The 27,448-nt window shown below is 36.3% G+C and overlaps 2 protein-coding genes and 1 non-coding gene across 4 annotated transcripts; 1 reads left to right on the top strand and 2 right to left on the bottom strand.

Moving 5' to 3' along the window:
- Positions 1-204: 204 nt before the first annotated feature.
- Positions 205-12,621, bottom strand: LOC103706558 (Prolyl oligopeptidase family protein). Its single transcript, XM_088713606.2, is given in 12 exon segments — positions 205-216; positions 340-547; positions 1,497-1,690; positions 2,446-2,659; positions 3,414-3,829; positions 6,772-6,900; positions 7,592-7,726; positions 9,300-9,505; positions 9,618-9,757; positions 9,869-10,091; positions 10,704-10,861; positions 11,673-12,621. Coding segments are annotated over 12 exon segments (2,400 nt in total). The 5' UTR covers positions 12,038-12,621.
- Positions 12,201-12,327, top strand: LOC113462694 (U11 spliceosomal RNA). Its single transcript, XR_003385638.3, has one exon. It is a non-coding gene; the product is annotated as a U11 spliceosomal RNA (small nuclear RNA).
- Positions 12,622-14,449: 1,828 nt separating the features above from the next.
- LOC103706557 (uncharacterized) lies at positions 14,450-22,744 on the bottom strand. 2 transcript variants are annotated; one of them, XM_008790694.5, is made up of 6 exons: positions 22,184-22,717; positions 21,593-21,693; positions 19,426-19,523; positions 17,811-18,019; positions 17,548-17,600; positions 14,450-14,852 (listed from the first exon to the last, which is right to left on the bottom strand). In XM_008790694.5, exons 1-6 carry the CDS (start codon positions 22,578-22,580, stop codon positions 14,805-14,807), a joined length of 906 nt encoding a protein of 301 aa, XP_008788916.3. In that variant the 5' UTR covers positions 22,581-22,717; the 3' UTR covers positions 14,450-14,804. The 2 variants fall into 2 exon arrangements, with proteins under 2 accessions (XP_008788916.3, XP_038988140.3); XM_039132212.3 differs by lacking the exons at positions 14,450-14,852; positions 17,548-17,600; positions 17,811-18,019 and having other exon boundaries at positions 19,422-19,523; positions 22,184-22,744.
- Between the last annotated feature and the right edge of the window lie 4,704 nt (positions 22,745-27,448).

Below are 27,448 nucleotides of genomic sequence, written 5' to 3'. Positions count from 1 at the left end.
TACAGCACATCTGAAAGTAATGGTAAAGTCATTGTGCCTAAAACCCCTGCCCCCAAACCCCCCGAGAAGAGAGAGAGAGAGAGAGAGAGAGAGAGAGAGAGAGAGAGAGAGAGAGAGAGAGTAAATTGATGCAGTCCAGTGAGTTGCATGCACAGAAGTCACATTCAAAACATACAAATGTGGCATACTTTTTGGCTCAAGCAATCAGACAAGCATCTACATTTCATGGAAAGGGCAACAATTACTTTTAGATGAAGATTGAGCAAGCATTTTCAGTTTCAGTAGCCCGAACACCATCTTTCTAATGATGAGGAACAACAAAGGCTTCTCTGCAAGGACTCAAGCTTGCTTTTCATCTTGAAGCAGTCCCATTGCTTTAATTAGAAATGCATACTCAAAAGCTGCATCGTCACAATGTATGAAACGACCACCCTCAGCAAAATGTCCACCGCTCATGTTCGTCTTCAGAATGACCGAATACGAACAAGTGGGGCATGTGTTACCTCTCACTTTTGCCACCCATTTAGCAGCTTCCCAGACTCCTACCCTGAAGATACGGCAACCAGAAGCATCACATTACAAGCTAGAACTGATATATAAAATCAAAACCAAATCAGGCAAATGATAATGGTTTTACTGAAAAATTGTTGATAGAAAAAGATATCTGAAAAGTGAGAACTTCCATCAATAAATACTGACTGCAGGAAAGGGTAAGGAAATAAGTGAGAAGGTGAGGAATTGAGAAACAGGTAATTTCTTTTCTTTTTTTTTTTGAATGAAAACAAGGATGGAAAGCTACTTATACCACATGCAGCTGTAGAAAATCAAATAAGACATCATATTGAAGCCTCTTAAACATTCCTGACATGAGTCTATCGATTCAAAGTTGGGCATATGGGAGATATGCACATCGCAACTGTAGATTTAAAAAGTGTATAAAAGCCAAAGAGAGTCCATATGTAAATAGGGGTCAATCATTTAATGAACTGTGTTTTGACCCACAGGTGATTGCCTAAGCCATTGCCCAAGGAAGAGACAGCGCATAGAGTAAACCATGCAGCCACCTCTCCCCTTTCTCTTTCTTGTCTTCTTGCTTTTCTACTTTTTTTGTCAATTAGCCTTGAGGGAAGAAGTATGTCAGGTTACATTATTATGTGCTGGGTGACCTGCTCTCCTCTCTCACCCATGTTCTTTTCTTTCTCGTTCGTTTTTAGTTCCCAGGAGAGACTACAAGTATGCTAGACTGCATTGTTAACATTGTTTTAGATAGAGCATTAATATAGATGGGCATAGGATCAAAAATGCAACATTTTGTTTACATATAACCATTCAGCTACTTTCGTAAAAGAACCTACAAGGGAACAGTGAAGAAAACTGATACTGTATTATTATTTTCATCTCTTCCTAAAACCAGGCTAAAAAGTTAAACAAAAAGTTGGTTAAAGTTGGCAATTAATAAATTAAAAATATCAAAGTAGATAAAAACTTCTGCAAACCTTGAGTCAAGAAATGATGCTGTAACTAGCACTGAAGGATAACAAACACATGGAGATATGTTATCATATGGAGAATAACTATGAATTGTCTCATAGTCAGCTTGGTTTCTAGGGTCACCAAACTCATCATAATCCAAAATGGTGAGAGGTAAACTGCGATCCAACATTGTGTTGCAGATATCGAGAAATGGAACCTGCATCAAGTCATAACCAAAAAGAGGCTAGTTGTAACTCATCATAATACAAGCATACAAATCACAGGTTACTTATGTATTTTCCATGTAAATAATGATTGCTATCCAAAAGGAAAGAAACATTTTAGAAATATTTTTCAGAAATCAAATGATTGAATAAAAATTAAATCCCTAGAGTGACCGTGCCATTTTCTGAAAAAGTTATATTCATTAAAATGAACTTTTGAGTGTACCACAAACATTATGAAAATCTCGAAGATGAGAATTGAAAATCTTTCACGAATTTTCAAATTCTATCATTCTACATATCCTTTTTCTTTTACCTTCAATTTTAGCAAGAAAATTGCTCCAAATGAAATATACTTTTCTCTACCAATGGTCATATTTTCGATGTACATATTCTCTTAAAAAAATAAAAAAATAAAGAATGCCATTGTTTTAATTACTCATTCTTCTGGCTAAACAAAGAAATAGGATGGTCAGAAGATGCAACACTTAAATCCTATTACAACAGACCACCATATCTTCCACCACCTTCCCTAGAAAAACAAATAAAACACTATGACTGCTGACTTCATATAAATTATTTCTGTTGTTTGTCCTCTTGTTTTATGCGTATCTCATGTCTACTCCCCACCATCACTGCAAGATTATCACAAAAAGATGTAGGCAATCATAGAAAGAGTCTTACGAAATGCATGAGCTCACTTTTTCATTACTAAATAAATATGATTGCGGACTAAAACAACAATTACCTTCAAAATGGCAGCACAAAACAAGTCAGGGTACATATTGATAGCTGCACCAACCAGAAGGCCTCCTGCACTGCAGCCAACAGCACCAAGCCGATTTTTATGAACAAAACCCTCATTGACAAGATACATGCCACAGGCAGCAAAGTCCTTAATTGAGTTTAATTTGCATGATCTGGTGCCAGCCTGATGCCATGATGCATCGCCGCCTCCACCCCTATGAAAACATGATTATTTACATTGTATTAGCAATGATAGCACTTGAATCAAAACGAGTTTACATATTTATTCCAATATCACTGCCCTAAAACCTGAAGAGTTTTTGGACAAACATCTAGATTAGTTGACATGAAGCATCGAAGTCCTCAGTTTGATGCAAACTTACCCTTAAGTAGCTACATTCACTAAGAAAATCCAATTGAAAACAAAACATTATGCATTCTATGTTCTCTCTTACATAAACTAATCCATAAATAGCAAAAGATATAGTCATGCAAGCTTCTATAACTTTGATGAAAAAAAGCACTATGATGCAAGCATCCACCAGTAATGGCATATCAGTAAAAACCAACTGCTCCAAGAGTTCGCCAATCCATGTGAATAAAACCCAGTGTTAATGTACTCTCTCAATGCGTATATTAGATTATACAGTAATGAAATATCATATTCTTTATGTGATTAGATAAGCAAAACCTTGTTGCTCATAATTTTAAAATGTAATAGACCCCATAGCAACTATCGAAGTGGCGCTCACGTCAGTGCAGCATTATTTCCTGTTGCATAATATGGCATATATTGGCAGAGCAGGGTCAAACTTGGGTTGCAGCATGGCCAGTGATAATAAAGATCATGTGATCTACCAAAACAAATTAGCTTAACTTTCAACAAACGCACGGTCAAAAATTATGTGCATGCAATCCGTGAGACAATAGGCAAACTGATAGCAACTAAAGGCATTGAAACAGTCTTACCTGACATCAGCATAAGCAAGAACCCAACCTCGAGAGAGCAAGCTTATGCGATCAGAACACCAACTTTTATCTAAAACTTCTCCATAAGCACCATATCCATGCAAGAGCCCAGGTGATGGACCAGTATTTTTTGCTTGCCGTGAATACAAAATGGTTAGGGGAACTAGAACACCATCATATGAAATGACTTCCCTCCTTTCACAGCCAAATAACACAGAAAGATCATTCCACTTCTGTGAGTCTTCTAAGTTTTGCAAATGCTGGTTGCTGTGAGATTGAATGCTAAAAAGATTCGAAAGCAAATTCTCAGAAGAAGAATTTGCCTGAGTATTTTTAGTAAAGCCCACTACCTCCTCCTGATGTACAATTGTGAATGTCTGCTTTTCCATATTGTAGTCAACCATTATATCAGGCATCTGCATTTTTTAGAGTAGAACAAAACATCAACACCTTTCTGAAGCTTGACCTCTGGTCTTAATAAAGGTACATAATTTGGAATTCATGCAAAGAAGTATATAAGATGTATGTCACGGTAGTCAAAAGCTAAAGTTGCTTTAACAAGTAAACCATAAGCAATAACAGCATGCAAAATAAAAATTTCAAGAGCACACTACTTTTTGGTTCCTATAATGCAAAATGAAAAAGAAAAGAAAAGAAAAGAAGCAGCTATACTACAGTAGGAATAATCAATAATTATTGAATTCAGTGAAAGAGAAGTCATAATGAGGGCTACTAATAAACTGCTTGCACAAAGCAAATCCAGAATTTTAAGTAGTCCCAGTAACAACCCCAGCCATAGATTGTGGTAATAGGAATCTGTTTTGCTAGAATGGACAGTACTTCTTTTGTAGCTTGAGGAGAGACCGGATCTAATCTCTAACTGAATACAGTTTGTTGGGCCTTGAAATGATTATGAAGAAGTTAGGACATGTAATTCAATTTGCAGTTTGATAGTTTTGGTATGGCTGGATTCATCCATAAGCAGTTGGGTTTAAGTTTAGAATTGGATAAGATTATATATCATTTCTGGATAGCTTAAGTCTCTTTAAGAAATATATATCAATATTTCTTTGGCATCCAAGCTGGCCCCTGCATAATATTAGCAATCAACAGAGGATTGAAACACTGTATTACCTCTTAATATCTCACGCTCTTCTTGCTTCATCCTTCCCCTATGCAACTCTTAGTATAACAATTAAGAAAGAATGTCTAGTTAGGATAAGAAAAGAGAGGTCCAGAAATGCGAGGAATTGGAAAAAGAAAGCTCCAACCCACCTCAGATAGGGTCTAACATATCTCCCCAAGATTACTGGGTTTTGTTTTTGGACATTTCCAGCCACTGTTGGCCTGCTACATACCAAGCAACAGGCTCTAAGGCCCCATTTAGCAAAGCTTTTGGTAGGCTTAAAAGCACTTTTTAGTCCTCCAAAAGCACGTTTAAATGATATAGGCCCCATTTGGGGAAGCTGTTGGCAGTAGAACTTTTAGATGTAGAACTTTTGGAAGTAGAACTTTTATAAAAAACTGTTTGTTGTTTGGTAACTAAATTTCTAAAGTACTGTGCCACTTTAACATATGTTTGTTAAACAAACTAAAAAAGTACTTTTGGTATAACAAAATGACCATAAAAAATATTATATAGTATTAGACAATAGAGCATCATAAAATATAATATATATTAATACATAAATATATGATACAGTATAATATTACTGTAATGTAATATAATATTATTATAATATAGTAATATAATATTGTATACAATAGCATAATAATTAAATATAATATTAAATTATTTAACATAACATATCAATGTATTATGATATAATATAATATAATATAATATTATATTTACAGTATAATACAATAATAAAGGTATAAATATTATAATTATTAGCGTAAATTAATTTTTCATAATATAACAAATTTCTAGCTAGGTGATAAAATTGGTTAAACAATTATTAAATGGACATTTTGTGTAATTGTTATATTTTATCATGGGTATCTTGGTAAAAAAAATAGCTTTCCGACCGGGCCTAAAAATGCTTTTCCGAAAAGCTCCAAAATGGAGTTTCTTTTAAAAATTTATTTTTAGCTTTCTAAAAAAGCTAAAACAACTTTCCAAAATTTTTACCAAGCACCTCTATTTTATCTAAAAGTGCTTTTGGAGGGCCAGAAAGTACTTTTTGAACCTCCAAAAGTTCTCCCAAACGGGGGCATAGTGGTGTATGGTAAAAAATCGGAAAGTTATTTTGGCTTTACCAGAAAGCTAAAAACATTTATTTGGAAAAAGCTCTATCGAAAAATGCTTTCTGGCTAATGGAAAGCTGTTTTGATTTTAATGAAATTTTTTTGATGACCAAAATGCCCACCAACAAATCTCATGATTACATCTTATATTATTTCATATCATATTATATTATTATATTCTAAATATAATATTATATAATAATAAATTAATAAAATGTTACATTATATTATATTTTATTATACATTATAATAGTATAATATATTATATTATTTTAGTAATATATAATATAATATAATATATTTTTATATTATATTATAAGCATAATATAACATATTATTGCAATCATCATATTATATTATTATAATAATAATAGTTATTTTTTGATAATATAATATGTTATCATTATAATAATATTATAATATACTATTAATAATATAACAAGATAATATATTAGATTACATTACATTATATTATATTATATTATATGATTATATTAGAATCATATTACATTACATTATATTACATTGTAGTAATATTGTACTATTAATAATATATTATTATATCATATCATATTATGTTATAGTATTATGCTATAGTATTCAATATTATATTATACTACATTATAATAATATTATACAAAATAATAATATTTTAATATGTAATATTATATTATATTATACTTCACTATGTAATACTATGCAATATCCTTTATTGTCATTTTATCATACCAAAAAGCACTTTCTCATTTTGGTTACCAAACAAATATTCAAGCTTCACAATACTTTAGAAATGTAGTTACCAAACAACAAATAGTTTTTATAAAAACTCTACTTCCAAAAGCTCTCCTTCCTGAAAGCTCTAAAAGCTCTACTGCCAACAACAATCTCAAACAGGGCCTAAGCCTTTGAATTTTCATTCCACATCACTGGCCATATTCTCTCTTTTGATACATCTTTTCTCCATACCATCATGTTACTTTGAGATTCTCCAACGACTTTATGGCACCAGCTCAGTTTCATTATGAATTTGAAGAATAGAAAAACATGACTTTAAGCTATAATATCAAACTTGTGAAAGTTTATCAATATAACCAAATGAAAGTTGTACCACTGGTGAAGATATCACAACACGGTAAGTAGATGACAAGAAATCATGGTTTGAGCCAGGAACAATATTGCATAGGCTTGAGGGTACTGGGAAAAACCATGGATTGAGATCCTCGATTTTTATTGCTTGCTGCAAAACAGATATATCAAAGGGTAAGCATATAATAAGAACAGCTATTATTGAAAGGCTAGAAAGAATAACTAGTCCTAAGATAATAAAAGTAAATAGATTGGGATAAGGCTTCTTGGTGATCCTACTCTATATTTCATGGCCTTCGTTTACAACTACTTAAGCCTTAATGTATACTCAATATGGTTGGTTCAACTTCAAATGAAGAAAATGACTGCATGAAACGGTAAAGGATTTGAAGAAAAAAAAAAATCTTAGTCCTCAAGAAGAGGATGCTTAAAGCATTAAATTGTATAAAATGCTAAAAAGTGGCTGACCTTCTAATACATACATGAATGCATATCACAAGTTTCACTAAATTACACTGGTTAGCATATCAACAGAATAATTAAGGATAATAACTAATACCTACAGAATTGTTGAGGAAAACAACTAACAAGTCCAACGTTTCATATACCAACTGAATGGGATGGTATGAATGGTACTGTACCATTCCAGCATGTTTTCAGCACTGGTACACAGTGCATCAGTACAGGACACAGTCTTGCACCATGTGTCTGTACCTGGTACCATACCATTCCAGCAAAAAACCGATATGAGGTCCACTACCAGTATTTGAAACCTCGAACAGTTCACTTCAACAACCTTCAGTAACACAATCCATAAATAGAAACTTGTTAGCCAACAGTACCTTGATATTGACATCGACTGGCATATTTATGGAGCAAAATAAAGGAATCCCCTTCTGATGAAGAAAAAGCACCAAATATCCATGGAAGATATCCATGTCTTGAAAGGTGATGCCCTCATCTGGTAGAACAATAGCCTGGAAACAGAAAAAGATAGATTTCAAAAGTCACCAGATTGGACATGGACATTTAAGCTCTTCAAAAACATAGCATAACTGATATTTGAGATACAAACGGAAAATATCATCTGTCGTAAAGGACCAAAACACCAAAATGTAATAATCAAGTGGAGATTTAGCTAGTTTTTAAAGCTCATGTTACACACACAGACACATGCACATATACATATACGAATACATATATATACATACACACACATATACATATACATAAATACATACATATACATATGTATGTATAAAGCTAATTACAGCTGTATTGATGAGAGAAGTATTTCTAGATTGAACTGTGCTACACACAACAGTGGTAGAATTGGTAGGTGCCTTATTTGTGCTTTTAGATAGAAAGAAAATTTATCCAACATCAAGGATAAAAACACCATTTCTAACTGGGTATTAGCTAGTTTAATCATCACACTTTTCTTAGATAGACACAAACAAGAGGTAAGAATATTAATCGAGTAAATGAATGATATCATGAAAATTAAATTCTAAAATCTTGCACTAAAACCTTTGAAGTCACTAAACAATGAGGATAAAGAACATGACATAGTATTGAAATTTTTTGGTAACTAACAGGCGTCTTATATATAGTTAGTGGTTTAATAAATGAATACTATCATTTCACTTTACTTTTTAATAACAGGACTTTAAGGTCAAAATTCAATTATCTTGATCTATCATCCACTTGATGACATAGAAGTGCATCTCTGTGAAAAAAAGGGAATGTTCTAAGCAGGGTTTAAAATGTCTATGTCAGGATAGGGACCATCCTAAGTGTCAGAATGGGGAAAGTCAAGAAATGGACCCGGACGAGATGGGACATTCACTGTGTCGAGTTTCGGTACATAGGGTATCCCGTTCCATGTAAAACCCTGGAAGGTCCCATCCCATGATATTTAAAACCTTGGTTCTAGCAGTCTCAAGTCTCAAGTAGATAATGCCATCATTTTAGTTCCTTAAGTCCAAACCGATGCATCTAACATTAATGACCAGGTTTAACCCAATAGCTAGCTAAATTACCAAATTATTTGGAAAAAATATAAAGTATCTTTTTTCTCCTATTTTTTATTCAATCATGATTGATTTACTCACTGTTACAATTAAAACTTCTCCTTTGCCAGCAAGTTGTTCGGCAAAATGACCAAAGATAATTGAACTTCCATAGTAATCTAGTCCCTCTTGATCAAATCACTGTTTAGTCAAAATCTGTATATGATCACATTATTTGCATAACGAAATATGAAGAATTTAGTATGATCAACTGGGAAGATACTAGAATAACAATAAGAGTTGACTGGTAGTAGCTTTGCATGCATAGCAATATCAATGTGGTAAGCCATACAAAATATTCTCGATGTATAAGTTTATGATGCATTATCATGTTACTAAGCATGCATCTACTGCTTGTGCAAAATAGAATCCCATTGGTCCTTGCAGCATGCATCATCATGACCAAACACATTTTGCAGTTTACAATAACTCATACCCAACATCACAATGATATTCTATGTGTATTGAAGAATTTGACCTGCCATCTTGCCAGCAGAGATTTCTCAGCTCTACATCTAGCTAAATAATAGCTTCCAACTGCTGATACTATGTCTCCTGAAGGAGCATTAGTAAGAATATAGAAAAAACAACAGTGGTGTTCCAAAAAATATTGCACACCAGGTACACGTTTCCTAACCAGCCAAAGGCCATCTTTTACATTCATTGCATCAATCACATAAACCTGTAATGAGATAAAAATTGAACCCATAAGGATGCATGGCCACAGGATACTTCTTGGAGCTCATATAATTAATTTGATTTGACAGAAAAGAGATACTAGAAATGCGACCTTCCTCAGATGACGTCCTTGAGTTAGAATTGATGGTGATAAACTTGCCATCGTTTGTGCTAGTAATGTCCACACAGCAACTCGCATCGTTTTCAGTAAAAAGCAGATCATCTGCTCCATCAGACCCCAATTTTGTGCAAAAAACCCTGCCAACCAAAGCCATTCCAGAACAATAAAACAAACTAAATGTAAACTCACAGTTTTTCTTAGATTCATTTTCCAATTAAAACAATCTAAATACAAGGGAAGAGAACTGCCTGTTAGGCCTCTGAGTTTCATCGCAGACAGTATACAATAAACAACTGCAATCCTTAGCCCATGCCAAGCTAACAACCCCCTCTACTTTGGGACTTGCAATGATATCTCCAGTTCTAAGATCTTTAATTTGGAGTACAAACAATTCACTACCAGAAGTGTCCAGCGTATAAGCAAGGAACTTGTGATCTGGAGAAATTCGACAAGTCCCTATATGAACATAACCTGCACACATTTCAACTTATTAATAAGCTAATTTTACCGAGGTCATATAAAGAAGATAAAGAAGCATAAGGTAGTAGTTTCCATGTAACCAGGAAGAAAAGAAAATAATTGGACCAGAGACCAAAAGGAGAAGCTAAACACACAAAAAGAGGGAAAAGTTATCGAACTAGCATACACAACACATGGTGATTATGTTGCTAGTTGATGCAGTAAGATAAAAATAAATGTCAAAATTCTTATAAAGGTTAAGCAAGAAGTCAAGAATGCAGATTAGGTTTCAGATTTTTTTTTTTTTTGGTGGAGGGCGGGGGTTGGTGTTGTTGTGGGGATCCTCCAAAATACCCTTGGAGGAACTCAATAACTAAACAATAGGGCAGTAGTAGGGAAAGCAAAAGATGACTATAGTTGACACACAACCAGAACAAAAAGTAAATTATACTCTAGCTAGGAAGATATAAAGTAGTTCCCGTGAAAGACTTCAGTTCAAAATCAAGTATATAATTTGCATTCAAATGAGAGAACAAGATATAATGAAGGCAACATAGCATCAGTTGATCACAAAACCAAGGCCACAAATAAACAAACAAAAAAAGTAATATCACAAACACATGCCATATTTTTCTGCAACTTCATTCCAATCAAGCAACAGTTCCTCCTTCCCGAAGCCTCTCATGTAATTGAGGAATGCTTTTGTGAAACCATCAGGATGACTACGCCTCCGACACAGGACAGGATATTCCTTCCCCTCGGGGATGTATTGATAATATAACCTGTTGCAAGAAATTAAAGCCCAGTTAACATAATCCAAAAGAAATACAATGAATATATAGAAAAAAATTTGGATGTAAGCACATAGACAAAGTATGTCCAGGCTACAATCTTGCGAATGCCATGAACTGCTCATCCAAGTTAAAGACTGTTGGAGTCCGGATAAACAAAGCTCACAAAATGTAGGGTTCACAATTTTGAGTACAGTATTGTTCCACTACATGGTTTAACTAGCATGAAACTAAAAAAAAAAAAGCATTTGATTTCATTTTTTGTTCAAAGTAAAACCAAAGTATGAAACGGCAGTGAGTCCTAAGGTCTAAGATATCCAAATGCTGACACGGTCTTGGACATCATGCAGTATTTCGAGGACTCCAAGTTAATCCTTTTCAGACTTTAACATGAACATATCGAAAGTAGAAGTGTTGGACCTCTGATCATTCACAATGTTCCAAGCCACTCAACCACTAGGAGTTGGTTTCGAAAAACGTATATGATGCAAGCAGACGTTTCTCTCTTCATTGATTAAACTAGGATAACTAGAATTACTCAATTGACGCGACTTAATTAAAATTATTTTAAAGGGACTCTATCTTTGTTTTTATTTGAAAATTAATATAAAATTCAAAGGATTGAAGTAAAATGCCTCAAGTTTCAATTTTAGGGGTCAAAACTAATTAACTAGAACTACTTTAATCGGCGAGACCTAAAATTCCAACTTTTTTTCCAAAAAAATAGGGAACTCATGAGGAAATGCTCTGAATAAGGTATCGGGACGAAAAAGAGGGAAGGGTTCAGGGTTTTGGAGCAGACCAGGGGCCCCATCGCTCGGGGGGAGTGGAGAGCTTGGGCGGCATCCGGCCCTTCATCTCGGCGACCAGCCGCCGCTGGAGATCGCGGGTGTCGGCCATGAAGGCCTCGGCGTAGGCGTTCTCCCGGTTCAGATGTTCGAGGAGATCCGGGTCGTCGGTGTTGGACATCCAACGGTACGGATCCTCCCAGGTCCTCCCGTGGGCGGAGGCGGCGAAGGGGATCTTCTTGGGGACGGGCGGTCTCTGAGAAGGGAGAGAAGGGAGCCTCCGCTTGCACGAAGAATAGCAACAAGAGGAAGAGGAGAAGAAGAGAGAAGAAAATATGGGGAGAGGGAAAGAGGGAAAGAGTCCCCTTCTCCTCAACATGGCGGCTCTGTAGTCAGCAGCAGGGAAAGAGGAATACAAACCGAGAAGCGAGAAGAAGGAGCAGAAAACAAGGATGGGGAAAATAGTCCCACATCGGAAGCAGGGGAGAGGAGCAGGAGAGGAGTCGGCTATAAGAGAGAAGGGAAAACGGCGATTTGGAGATTAAAAGGGTCGGTTGGCTATGTATGCCACGCCCATCCTTCGTTGGTGGGTGCTGTATGGATATCAAGACATATGGCCGACATAATTTGTGGAAACTAGTAGGGTTGGCTCGCTCGGCCGACCCTCTTATTCACGTCAAAATAATCTTCTCTCGCTTATATTCTCTCGGTAATAGACGGCTGTCACCGCGAAGTTATTTGTGCTGCTGGTGCTGGGACTCCCAAGCTGACGCCTTTTGTATCGGTTCCCAGATGCTGCCTTCTGTTGGCCTTATCCTTGCCCAGGCGTGGGCTTTTCAATGGGCGTTCTTAACTGCTGCTGAGTTGGGTTTTCCAAGGCTACTCCGAGAGGAATTTCATGGACAATTCAGCCTCTTGTGCGGGTCTTCTTTGCGGATTTCAATCTGATCATATATACAGATAAGTATTCGATTCAGATTGCCATATGGTTCGGAAGACAAACAGGACTGCAGACTGCATCACCTCTTTTGCTACTCACATTGTTTGGACTGAGCCCGACTCTGTTCTCTCACCTTTATGTAGCCTTCTTTCTATTGATGCTGACGGTACAGAACGGTACGTACCAGTATCAAACAGAACTGGTATCGTACAGCTATATTTTTCAGTTCCGACTATTCGCAATCGGTATCGGCCGGTACCGGCTCATACCGATCCATACCGACCTCAAATTTTTTTTGGCTTTTGGTTCGAACTAGCCGAAACGGTACAGTACCGATACCGGTATCCACCGGTACGTCGGTACGGTCGGTACAGCGAACCTTACTAAAGATAGTATTCATGCTAAGCTGACATGAACTACCGTTATATTAAAGAAAAAAAAACGCTTGCTGATTGGCTAGCTAATAATACTCGAATCTCTCTTTGCATTTTATACAGCTTGTGTATACAGAGGACGTAATGACTCTCCCGGGAGAGCATACCCCAAAACCAAAAAAAAAAGAGAGTGGGTGGGTGAGAGACACAAAAGACGCACACAAATAATGAAATAAGGGTAATGCCTTGCGATGTTCATTTTTTGGCATGCTCTTAAACAGCCCATAGTATGGCTTTTTCGCTTCGGAGATGGTATATGGAAAAACAATGAAACTGAACCGAGAAATACTGTTCTATTTCGGTTTAGTTTGTTGGATTAAGAAGATCTAATATAGGTTCATGGTATCATATTGAGAAGATTCGAGTATTGCTATTTTGTGATAGTTTTTTGAAGATTTTATCTGAAAAATCTACCTAAAATATCTACAAATATTAAGAAAAAGAGAGAGAAAATAGGCCTTGCAGTCAGGGTAGATTAGCGAAAGATTTTGGATGCTTTCCAATTCCTTATATTTGTCTAACTTCTAAACCTCTCATTGCTATACTTCCCATTCCCAGAATCCGAAAAAAGGCATTAAGGTATGAAGTAATCAATTAGAAAGAGGAGAAAATATTTAAAAAAATAAAGAGGAAAGAATGTGGTGAGGACTTGGATGAAGAGAGATTCCCAGCGCCGAGCTTCATGAATGAGAGATGTCCCACAAGACACGAGAGAGATATCTCTTCGTTTCCAAGTATCTTTGGATTGGCATTTTAATGGTTGCAGTGGTGAGTAGAACAAGAGATGTGGCAAGATAAGGTCCTATAAGAAAAGAATAGTTGTGGCAGCCCAATGAGATCAAGAAGCTTCAATGGCTATGGTGGTGAAGAAAATAGATGGTGAGATAAGCATGCAAACATGCATACATATAGCTGGATTAGTCTATACTTAGAATAAAATACTAATCAAATTAGATGTAATTTATTATCTCTAAACTACTTTAATACAAAAAATCACCTCTAATCTTTGCAGAGGATTAAAGAAAACAAATATAACTTCATGTTATTTAATTCATCAATTTTTTTTGACAACTTAATATATAGATCAGAAATCTCGAAATTAAATAATTTTTTATATAAAAATAATTTAAAAAAAAAGATCACATCCAACGACTCGGATGACGTAGAACTATCATTATCCATTGTATGTAAATGTGTGCATGTATAAACTAAACCAAAGTAGCCAGTTTGCTTCAAGTTTGCAGTTTGGTTGGTTTTTTTGAAAGTAACCCGTTTCGTTCAAATGTGCAGTTTCGTCATTATTTTTGCACACCCCTTTCAACTTTCGGCTGTCAGGCCAAAAGAGAGAAAATTGTCATCATACATCATGTAAAATACTAGACAGACCCTGAGACCTTTCACGACAAAAGGCTATCCCTGAAACAAAAGAATTCTCACTTATTCATTGATCAACAATACAAAAACCACTTCAAAAAATAAAATATTTGCCTATCATCAATCCATGATATAAAGTATCCTGCCCATCTGCCAGATGATCGACTGCCCATAGAGGAAAAGATATAGGTGTCTCATAGACACTCTACAGGCATAAATTGGAATTCCACAAGAAACAGTAAACACATCAAATGAGATATATGCAGAACCCAGAACCGCAGGCTTCTCACACAGTGATGCACTGCTACTGTCGCCAGGCAAGAACTCTTAACCAAAGCCACTCTAGCTGAGGTTTCTTTCCCATCCAATATGTTCAAATTTCTGCTGCATTGGCTGCCTTACTTGCTCGCTTTGGATTTCCTCTCATCATCATCACTACCTAAACCCTGTCAAACACAATTTGTTGCAGTGCATCTATCAATTTGTAATTTTGAAACAAAAGGTAGTAATTTATTAAATGCTTTAAGGAAACCAAAGACAGCACAAGCATGTGGTAATACAATAACTCATGCTCTGAAAATAGGAAAGTATTGAAAAATTGCAGAGTATAAATGGCATACAGAAAACTATGTTTGTACTTATTGTATGTATGTAATGAAGTCCCCTAGACCATCCCTCAAAAAGAGGAATTCAAGGATGACAACAACAGTTAACTACAGCAGATCACATCATGGCATGAATGTGTTGACCCTGACAAACATTATTGACCCATTCCTTATTAGAATAAGCTTTTGTTTTCAAGACATTGGTACCATGGTCTCTCATAGCTCAAGTTGCTCGAGGCCCCAAGCTAAAATCTCCTTCAGTTTCAATTATTGATTTAATTAACCTGGTTGTCATCTAAACACATTTCGATAGTTGTATAATTTGTTCATCCCTCCACACGTGTGATCCAGCTGGCACGTGGAGGAGGGGAGGGAGTGTTAAACTTTTGGTACAAATGGTTCATTAACAAAATGCTTTTGTATAACAGAAATCAAATGAAGCGACCAGGTTACAAAAAGCATCATTATTTTAAAATGCAATGCCTGCGGCTGCATATGCAGATGGAGTCCCTTGAATGCATAACATTTCCTATATGCAGTTAGTATACGCGATAGGGGCGCGTATGGGCCAAAGAGGCAGTCCTCTAAGTACTATGTGGTGCATATGCAGCAAAGTTAACATTGTTTAGCTGCAATATACAACTTGCTTATTGATATACAGCCACATATAAGGCACACTTAGCATTGTACACACACATGCCCCCAACTTATGCGAGCACATATGAATGGGGCAGGTCCAGGCTGATGGTCAGGTTGGATGTGAATTTCAGACATACTGGATACATGTATATTAATATGTTATTATTAATATTGCTAATATTCATAAAAAAATGATTTCATTATTATATCTAATATATTTTGAGGGAAGTGGCGGCCACACTAAACTTCATAACCTATGTTCCCATGCCCTCTGGTTGGTCGCCAAAAGGCATACGAATGAAAAAGCAAGAAGGATATTGGGTTTCTCCAGTTGATAAAGTAAACGGTCTGTTCTCCGACAGATATGCCTTTACAAGACAGCTATCCAGCCATCCTCATCTTCTATGTCCTCGTCTCTACCATGTGCAATCCCTCCATGATTCTATCCCTACTACAAACATCCTAATTCTTTTAACTGCTCTCTATATCTTGCCCTTTCATCTCCTCCACACCCCCCCTACTCTCCCTCTTTTCTAGACCCACAAGGCCCAGGAAAAAAACAACAAAATCCAGACCACCAAAATAGCACAAGTCAAAAATCTCATCAGAAATAAAAATCTCAAATTCAAAATACCCAACCCAATAAAATATCTTCACTTCAAAAGACTCTCAGATATCCAATAAGAGTAAAAGGCAAGAACTAACCATAGAAAAGGGTTGCTTTTCTTTTTCCTTTTTGCCATTTTGTGTGTGTGTTTGTGTGGGGGGGACAGAAGGGCCCTTAAGTATTCAAAACAGCAGCCTTCCCAAGATTTCCAACCCTAGACCTGGATTCAAAATGGGCACATATCCTTTCTTGAAGAACTCTTCCTATTTGAGGAGCTGCACTTGATCAAAAATTAACCAGGAAAAAAGAAAAACAGCAAGATAACAGATTCAATTGAAACATAAGTGTGAACCATATCAAGCTAGTATTTCTAAGCCTAGCTAGATTAGCAGGACACGAACGACTGAAGGTAGGCGTGTTAGGAGAAGGGCGGAGGAACTTAGAGGACATTTGCACAAAAAGGATGGCTAGGATGACTTCAATAATGAATGGTTTTTTTCAAGTAAAAAATTTTCTTGAAGAAAAACAGGACATGTCAGTGGATTAAGGGGTAGATGGGACATGGGAAGGCAAACATGGTTCCTGGCTTCTTTCATATATTTTATATGCATCAAATATAGCATATAAACTATATGCGGTTCTTGACCGCCTGCTACTGCAGCGGCCTTTTAAAACACTGAAGAGCACATCACCAAAGCCTGTAATGCAAAAATACTTTGTCAAACTCAACAGAAATCATGATAAACAATTGGCGAAAGGATCATTTTTTAGGTGTAATTTTATTGGAAGATGGAAGAAACGAATGCGAGTAGTGACTCATAATCTTTGCAAATTGAAATGGTGTGTGGTGTTAGATAGGAAAGAACAGTATATGCAACATATCTCTGAAATTTGGGGGTTATCCTGCTTCCTCATTATTGTGGTTATGAAACAGAAGTAATAGTATACCAACGTAGAGTAGTTTGAAAGAGTAAGCATCCCATGATAATTATTCAATCATCAATTAGAGACAGGATACACATGCAAGTTGCATCACACATATCCAGATTTAATATATTGTTGCATTTATTCGTAAAAGGTTCAGCAAACTAAAATTGTTTGTTAGTTTGTTTTTGTACCAAAAGAAAAACTAATATTGTTTATTTTCTCCAAAAGAACAACCTAGCTGCGTCACCCAGTAAGAATCTCATAAACCATTTATTGCAACGTTACATGCATGCATGAAGGAAGAAAGAAAAAAGGGAATTAAAATGGAAATTCCAAAAGCTGCAAATGCCTGAGTTATCTTACCGAGTTGCTTCCAACCTTATCAAACTCATCATCAAGACCATCATCACCATCATCTGAAAAAGTAGCATATCACATGCATACGTCAGAAAATGTTAGTTACTAATTATATTACATAATTATTTCCTCCAGCAGTTCCTAATGAAGATATTTCACGAATACCTAGGGACAGCGAAAATAAAGTGCTAGTACATATACTCTTTGGTTAAATTTATCATCCTTTTGATAAATGAGTGACAACAAATACGAAAACGCAAATTGCCTACCTGGACCATCATCATCACTTCCAAGGTCCCCCAGAAGAAACACATCCAAATCATGCTCTGTATTTGATGAGGTGGAAGTTTTACTTGGCAACTTCGATTCTTTTGCTTCTGCCTTAGTAGCTGGTGCAGCAGTCATATTTTCCGTAAGGCTATCTTTTTGCTCCTGTTCTGCCTTCATTTTTAACTCCTCCATATATTTTATTTCATAACTAATTGGATCCACATAGAACTAAAGTAAGGTAACTGCATATTTATTTTCTAAGAAGAAAACCATACAATGGTCATGTTATAAAAAGCAATTCTTCTTAACAATGAATTAGCATGCATTCTTTAAAGCTTCCAAGCCCTGGCTTGTTATCAAATACACCTAATGGATTAAGTAAATGTTTTGCACGTTCAATTTTGAAAGCATTGCAGAGTTCAACTGCACAGTTTCAAGCTATACATCAACAACGAAATAGTTTATACAGTATTTCATACAAGTTACTGCATTAAAGGTCAAAGAACTGTCCAACCAAAGGCATTTGCTAACTAGAATCAATGACAACGTTTATAGCCAATAAAAGCTTTGCAGCCAATCTGCTTGACAAACTTACTTTATCATAAGATAAGTTAGAAGAAATGTTGATTCACCAAAATATTAAAAATTCGCTTTTTTTAATGTGTTCGCATCATACACCAGAACAGGAGAGAGCACAATAAATAGTGGCAATATGTGTAGCAGAAACTTAGTAATACCTGCATGCATGTGTTATGAACAGGTAAATTTTAAAACTAAATGGAAAATAGCATTCAGAACATTACAGATTTTAAAGTATCAAATATAATATAATTTATCTTGAAGAATACCTAACTCACATGATACTGTTTCGTTCAACAAGCTTTCAGAATAAATAGATGAGAATGCAAAAGATGAAAAGCATAATATGAGAAATTGTTAAATAAGATGGAGTGAAAGTCATCCCACATAATCTACATTTGCCAAAGCATGAGCTGTTCCATCAGAACCTTACATTCTTCAAATATTTACTTCAAGCTATAAAGCACCCTTGCGTTACATTTGAGGTTTCATTATAAGATTCATCTACATTTCTCATGTTATTTAGACAGCTTCCTTAAGAACATCATTCTCTTCATCTAGATTACCCAGTAGCATTCCCATTATCAAAGATTCCAATTTACTCTTCCTACATTATATAGGGAAATTTAGTAATGTCCTACATCTTTTCTAACACTGCAATCCCCTCCCTCAGATCTGGTATAATGTAGAGTATTGATTCTACATCTTAAAATACATGTACATGTGAAAACTACATTGTTCTTCAATTAGCAAAACTAGCTATTTAGTTGGCGATAGCGGTATAAGGTAAATGCATATGCAGTCACACATGCACGCACGCGCATGTATGCACAGATGAATCAAACTAGGGCAAGAATTGTATATGATGTAATACATGGTTGTGAGTATGATTCTGATATGGAAGAGAGTCAGGGTCAAATAAATAGAGGTGAAGCAGGCGAAACATTAAGCATGAAATGTTGATCAAACAGGTTCGAAAAAATAAAATATTAAAAAATTATCTGATGGAAGAAACCACAAAGGGAAGATACTTACGGAGCCACGTAATTGTTTACAAGTATAAAATATATTCGCCAGAATTTTCTCTCTTTCATGTGGCGTGGGCATAGCTCATATCTAAGCTTGGATATTTCCTGAAATACAAAAGTAATTTATCTATTTAATTCATGTAACGTGAGATATAAATGAAACCAGAGGAATTGAAAGCATACGATAAATGCTTAATCTTAAGGTCAGCACCTAAGTAGAGATACTGTGCAAAGATGCTTGCAAACCGACAATCCTTTCTACCCAATAAAAGAGAAAAAGGGAAGGAAAAAAGCATACAAGTTGATAAACTAATCTAAGTATGCAAGTTGATCTCATGAATGATAGGCACATCCCACTCATCAAAACCAATTTTGAAACTGTAGGCTCTAGTTCTACGAGCTTGACAAATCAGCATAAACTAGAATCTTCAACCTGATTAATACACTCCAAATCTCACTCATGTTCCAAAGACCTGATTCCTAAGACTCCAAGACATCTTGAATGAAGTATCATTATCTCTATTATTAATTTTATCAAAATCAATATTATTAAAATAAGAGATGCACTTACATTAACTTATTTATTATTGATTCTCCATTTACCAAAATGCAATTATTAGTAAATTTACAATATTAGCATTTCTAACCACATATGTACCACAATTTTTATTTTTTATGAGCTCCATTTCACTATTCTGGCAATCCTAATCCACTCTCATGCTCCCTTCCAATCCAAGTAACTGACAAGGCTTTTATCCAACTCGACAGTAGCAGACCATCAATTCTTCTCCTACTTCTTCCCTCTCCAACACTTAAAGAGCTTGAATTATCAATTTCATTACAAGTGCACAAATTACATGTCTCTTGAGAACAACTATCCCATGGCATGATGTGACGTATCAAATTCCCTGTAAGATATCACTAAGGGCTCGTTTGGTTCGCGGGAAGCATTTTCCTTCCTAGGAATATGATTCCTGGGAAACAAATTCCTAGGAAGAGGATGCCTAGGAAAGTACTTTTGGCATGTTTGGTTGACCATGGGAAAGTGACAAATTTTCAAGATACTTATGTTTGGTTGGCCATCAACTTTCCTTGGAAAGTTATATATAATTCCTATTATGCCCTTAATAAAAATTAGGTTTTTAATGCCTATTTAATGCTTCTTTAATGCTGAAGGGACTTTTTGGAAAAAAGTAAAAATGGAGTGATTCCCGCCTCATGGGAAAGTAACTTTTCCATGTTTCTCATGGGAAAGACTTTCCCATGAAATGTGGGAATCACATTCCCATGGGAATACAACTTTCCCTTCTCTCTCCTTTGAAAACTCCAACCAAACAAGAGGCATCTCATTACTTTCCCGTTGACCACACTTTCCCCCCTTCTTTTCCCGCGAACCAAACGAGCCCTAACATCTGCTATCTTGCCTTTGGGAAAGAGGTGCCGCAACATCATTCTCTCAATTAGCAAAGTATTAGACAGATTAAATTGTACAGAAATCAGCTCTTAAAGTTTACCTAACTGCAAATTTAAACTCCTCAATTCTCAAAAAACTTTCTAATAGGTATAATCAGTATATCGTATTGCATCTTAATTTAGAGCATGGGTTTCACAATGATTCAAAAATCTCTCAACATCTTCAAAATGAGCAATACTTAACAAAAACAGATTTAAAATATGAGTAGAAGGTGGCTGTTAGGGCTGTAGTAGCATGAAAAGTGGTGGTAACATTCATCATTACCTAACTCTGAAGTTGCTTTATGCTCATTATGATGTCTGACAAGTTAATCAGTAGCAAGATATTAGACGCTCCGGTCATACATATAATCACCAAACTGGAACATGAAAATGCCAGCATCAGTTTCCACTAGTGGATCGATGCAGCTGGAACTTGTATTACATTTTTTTTTTTTTGACTCAGATATATCCACCCGATATAATTAGTACAGGCTGATTACATCTTTTGCAATACAAGATTTTTTATGTTTCAGCTGACAGTATGGAAGGAGACTATCATAGCTAATTAGGGGGAAAATCAGATATCCATTTATGTCAAATCACAAACCCGAAAAGCATCAATTGAGCCCAAAAGAAAATAAGATAAAACCAAATGAAAGAGATCATATTGAGCTATGAACTCTATAAAATTAAATAAAAGGTGATAAAAGACAAAATACCTTAACTGTTGAGAGAACAAGCATAGCATGTCGCGCTTGCCACTCATTAAGATCCTGCCTGACATTTGACACTGTTGGAACATCTGACATTTCCGGTTCATCTATAAACAAAGCATATTAAAAGACTGAATAATTTATAAATTTTAAAATCAAAAGAAAGAAGAGAAGAGCAAAACAGACTGTTTATACTAGAAGCCAATCCCAACATCTATCACTGAAAAACAACAAACAGAAGCCAACTCCTAAAGCAGCCTGCTTTACAAAATCCACAACTGATAGACCTTATAAGATCACTACTGCGAAAAAACCCCAGATGCCCAGAATCATACAAAATTTATCGCATTTATGAATAAATCTCATAGATCCATTACATTCTAAAAAAAGTAAAAAACTTCAACTTCATTAAAAAAAAAAAAAAAGATTAAAAATCCTCCCTTTCTAGTTTCTTCAGCATCCCTGCGACCGAGAATTTCGAATAATAGGAAACATGCCCTAGAATCTAAAGAAATATAGGCATATTTTGTATAATTTTTGAAAAATCAATAGCATCGCATTGAGATGTTGATGAAAATATTCTTTCTTTTAACAGACCTTCCATGGGGAAATCGCGGAAGGTGCCGAGGGGGATCCCCTTGACGAAGTCCCTAAGCTCCTCGGTGATGCCGAAGCGCGGCGGATCCGCAGCCGGGTCCGGCGCGGCGGATCCGCCTGGCGCGAGGGGGGAGATGGGGAGGGTGGGGAGGTCGACGGCGAGCGTCTTGATCTGGTCGGCAGCGCGGATAGCCTCAGCGCGTATGAGGTCAGCCTTCTTAGTGGCCTCGGAGGCGAGCTCCTTGGACTTCTTGGCGGTCTCGGAGACGAACTCCTGGGAGAACTTGGCGGCCCCCTTGGTCAGCTCCTGCGACCGCTTTGCTGCCTCCTTGGAGATCTCCTGCGACCGCTTCGCCGCCTCCTCCGCGAAAACCCTAGCCCTCTCCCATAGATCCATCGCCGTCGTCTCCCGATCGTCGAGAGAGAGGAATAAAGAAAAGGGCGAGGATTGAGATGTTAGAAGGAAGGGGGAAAGAATGAGAAGGGGATCTGCGACGACCGCGATGACGGTTGGATCCTAAGACGTGTTTTAGGAGAGATTAAGCTAAATCGCGTCCGGAAAGAATGTTGGGGACCCGCGAGCACAGAATCCACGGTTGTTAGTTGACAAAACGAGGACTTTGACTGTGGATCGGTGGAATGCTAACGGTAATGAATGCCACTTGGCACATGCATAAGATATACAGCTATGTGTCGTGCCATGGGATTACTAGTTTCTGCCAATGTTGTAGGTTAACGTAAGTAATGTGAATTTTTGTTTTAAAAGGAAAAAAAAAAAAGTTCATGTGCCACCGTACATATGAGGGTTGCATCTTTTAGGCGAAATAATGATTGATCTTCTTCTTTCATGGCATCTTTCATTGGATTATATTATGAATAGATCTTTCAAATTTTTCTATCCATTCACCTGCATAGATTTTAAAACGGTCGTTGCGCGATTCAATAATAAATTCATGTAAATAAAAGGTGGATTTTTTTTTCGTGCAAAAAAAAATACTTATATTTATTCTATTTGAAAGGCATTGCGCGAGCAATGGTTTAAATTTCCTATAATTTTATCATAATTCGATTTTAGATTGACTAAAAGATAGAAAGAGAAGCTTGGAGCTCTTTCTGAGTTAATGGATTTTATGGCCAATTAATGAGGCAAACAGGATATTCTGATCTCTAACATCGGGCCTACATGACCTGTAGCTCACCTTGACGGCCTTTTAGTGCACATAATTCATTGACGGTGGATATGTAGGGTTGGTTGTGAGTTTTGTGGTACCATATAATTATTTGCAGGCCTCTTGGACGCACTAGTTGTTGTAGGTCTAACTGTGGCCAACTTTGTTTCTAATGGAATTTTCAGGTCTACACCCAACTTTTGTGGGCCTAGACCACAATTTGGTATTTGGAGATAGGTTTTCAGATCAAATACAGATAAGATATTGTTATATTTCTATTTCTATTTATATTTTTTAACAAACATAAATATGCATATTTATGTTAAAAGGATGGTAAAATTATTATTCATATTTATGCTAAATGACTAAGAACATAAATCGAATGTTAAGCATATATCGATATCTTACTTGAACGGAAATGGATAGAAGTCGGATATTAGTTATATCTATATTTTTTTATCCAAATACAAATATAAGTAGGATATTATCCAGATATAAATCTGATTTTTAAAGAAATTAATGATGACAATTAACCTTAATTATATAATCATTAGGACCGGAACATAATTTACTATGCAAAATGCATATGGCACGAATAACTAAGGATTTAAGACGTAGTTATTAAACTAGCATGGATACTAACTCGGTCAAGGGTCCATATCACTGGTTCAACTGAATTTATATTAATTTATGGGAGTAATAGAAGTTATTAATTTTTAAATATTTTTAGCAATAAAATTTTCATAAGGAATAAATTTTCATTTATATCAAAGAAAAAAGAATCTATTTTCATAAAAACAATAACTAAAAAATGAAATATCATAATATATATCAAATGATTATTCAATGAGCTAAGAATAAGTAAAATAAATCACCTACATAAGGTTGAAACGCATACAGTAGCATGGTGGTTAGGTGCTTGCCACTTGCCCATTGGTTTCTACCAATTATTTTAGTGCAATATTGAATATCTAGATCCGGATCCAATTATATATATATATATATATATATATATATATATATATATATATATATATATATATATATATATATATATATATCGGGATTTGGATCCGGATCCGATTAGATACAAGATTTTTTATCCTGTTCTCAGCCCTATCTGCTGCTAATGGACATCTGGGCTGGCTATTGTGGGCCTTGTTGAGACTAAAAGGGCCTTGAGGGCCTTCTTTTTTGGTAAATAGGTGGGTGTTGCCAACAACCAACATAGGTTGGAGAAATGTAATCGTTAGAGAGTGAAATTGAAAAATAAAATGGCAATTCTGACCCCAGATGAATGAGACAATGGACTGGTAAATTAAATCATACAAATTTATACATAAAAAAAACTTAACTGTAACATTTTGATATTGGTTATTCGCAGTTATGCTCTAGTGTTGTTCTTCTAGTTCGTTATTTGCAGACTTATTTGACGGTGTTTTGACTTTGAACCATCACAGATCTCTTCTTGAGTTGTTACTTAGCAGAGCCTGAATGCTTTGATAATATCTAAGAAAAAAAGAATCCAACTGGTTTCATATTTTCGGGCACGTTTGTCAAAACCGTGCGGGCGTGTGTTTAATCCCGCATTAATTATTTTCTAGATAAATCTTTGGTACTTATACAAGGCCCAGGAATCGAACTCGGCTCATAGCTTATATGGATTAGGGAACATTGTAGTATGCATTTATAGAGGCTGACTATAAACCGATTATAGTGCTTGCGATTATATTTAAATTGATTTGAACCCTTAGTCTGGTGAGAATGTCAGAGCTTGAATTGAGGGAATATGTGAGGATTCGTGTGGGTGTGTATTTAGTCCCACATTGATTATTCGCTGGATAGATTTTGGTACTTATACAGGACCAAAGAACCTAAATAATATCTTTCAGCTAGTCTTTTTGGATGAGAACCGGAATTGTTACAACGTCATTGCAAAGCACACAAGATTTTTCTATATTACTGCAGTAAGCTTAACAGATTGTCAAATGTGTTGGTGCTAGCTATGTAAAAGCCAGACCATGCTTTCATATTGATGTTGCACCTTGGTTCATGAAGATATTCCGCTTGTTTTTGTTGACAATGAATGTTTATGCATTCAAACATTTTGTTCTAGGATGCAGTTTACTATATCAAACCTTGCCCAGTTTTCTACTTTGGTTCCATGAGATTAAACCGCATGACCACTAATATATATGTTTTCTCGACAATTCCTACTGCCTTTCAGGTTTTGCTATAATCTCTTATCTGTAATTCTGGAATAGGCAGATTAATTTTTGGAGTGTTAACATTAGGTCGGGGGCTGATCATAATTAGTTTCCTTCATTGGATCAAACTTTGGTTGATTAAAGCTTGCAGGTTCTAGGTCAAGATTAGATTTTTCTATCGAATTGTTTGTCCCAATGCCGGGAGGGGGTGGGTCTGAGCACAAAGCTACCTACGCTCCTAGGTCCAACTTTAGCTCATATGTGATGGAACATGTTTATAGAGCAGCTAACAGCGCTATAGAATGGATGGCGGCATATGTGGCCAATTATATAAAGACTATAATGTGGACTACTACGACAGGTATTTTTTCTAATTTTGCATGTATTTTATTTTCTGATTTCCATGAATGTATTTATACTAGATTGGCATAATAAATTCGATTTATCAAAAAAAAAAAAAAGAAAAAAAACGAGCGCGCTCTACATACCCCGGAAGCTGCCTCAAAATGCATTAGTTTGCCTCTAGCAGTTCATGAAGAACCCTGGTTTACACTTATTTCAGTTAAATTCCAGGGAATGCATATAATTTCCTATGATACTGCTTACAACATCTTGAAATGGACAGAGCATGCTAACTATGACCTTGAAGGTTGTTTGCATGTCAGGTACTCAACTCATTATGCTTAGAACCAAGACTACTGGTGTCACATCGCCTGAGTAGGTTGTGGCTGATGCAGAATTATTATATCATTAGGCATCATCTTTGCTTAATCTAGGTTCCCCTGTCTTGCTGCTGAATGTCTATCCTGATGAAGTGACTTCTTGTCCCCTAGTTGCAGGTGAACCATGTCATATTTCCTCACACGAATCAGTCTTTGGAAACTGAAAGCCTCTCACCATGTTCCACTGAGACAAAAGATGCAGGCACAGGCTACTAATCTCCACTTGTGCTTTGTTCATGGCGCAACATCATGAGTTCGATTAGAACCTTGTCCTCTTTTTAACAGTCCACGCCAACGAGCTTTATCACTAGCTGTCAGGATTGGCTCAATGATTTCTTTTTTTTTTCCCCATGAGATGGTATAATTATACATCCCTAGTATAGATACAGCCAGAGGAATCAGAGTACAAATTATTGCCGGGCAATCTATGTACTGTCTTTTTTTGTTTTTTTAGTAAATCGACATCTCACTATAAATTATGAGTATGCCTTGAAGCATCACAATACAAAATACGGGCTAGACTCTGCAGAGTGGGGGTGTCGCCCTCCCATAAAGAGGCTCCGGTATGATGTGCTGCAAAGGAAGCGACCCAGTCCGTTGCACTGTTCGCCTTCTGTAATACATGTGCGACCCCAAATGAGTCGAGGCCCTCCAAGAGGTGACCAGTATCTTGGACAAGTGAGTATAGCTCTGACCTAGCTCCACTCCTGATCCAATTGACCAATGTAGCCGACTCACCCTCCAATAGTATCCGTCGAGCCTTCAGGTGTGCTCTAGCATGAATGAGGCCCTCCCACGCCGCACGCAACTCCGCCACTGGAGCCGACTCATCAAATATGCAACGTTTCCCTGCTGCAATCAACCTAAACTTATGGTCTCTGATTACAAAGCACACACCACAGCACCTGCCACTCTCCGAGATGTTGCCGTCAAAATTCACTTTGAGGAAATCAGGGGGTGGGAGCTCTTAGGATACCATGGGTACCATCGCATGTCTGGTCACTACAAGAGCATTTGTTGTACTGGCTGCCTCTCGATATGTATGTATAGCTTCAAAAAAATTGCAAAGAAGCATTGATCTTCCAACTTTCAGATAAGAGCGTGCAATCCACCCGATCATTGCTAGCCCTAAGTATTGCGTACCCGACCTTCCCATGTCCCTCTCTA

Source organism: Phoenix dactylifera, chromosome 2 (assembly GCF_051530095.1).
Source record: "Phoenix dactylifera cultivar Ajwa chromosome 2, Ajwa_hap1_PhDact_Kaust_v1.1, whole genome shotgun sequence".
NCBI lineage: Eukaryota > Viridiplantae > Streptophyta > Magnoliopsida > Arecales > Arecaceae > Phoenix > Phoenix dactylifera.
The sequence above is the reverse complement of the archived record's forward strand: the minus strand, read 5'-3'. Positions and strand labels throughout refer to the sequence as shown.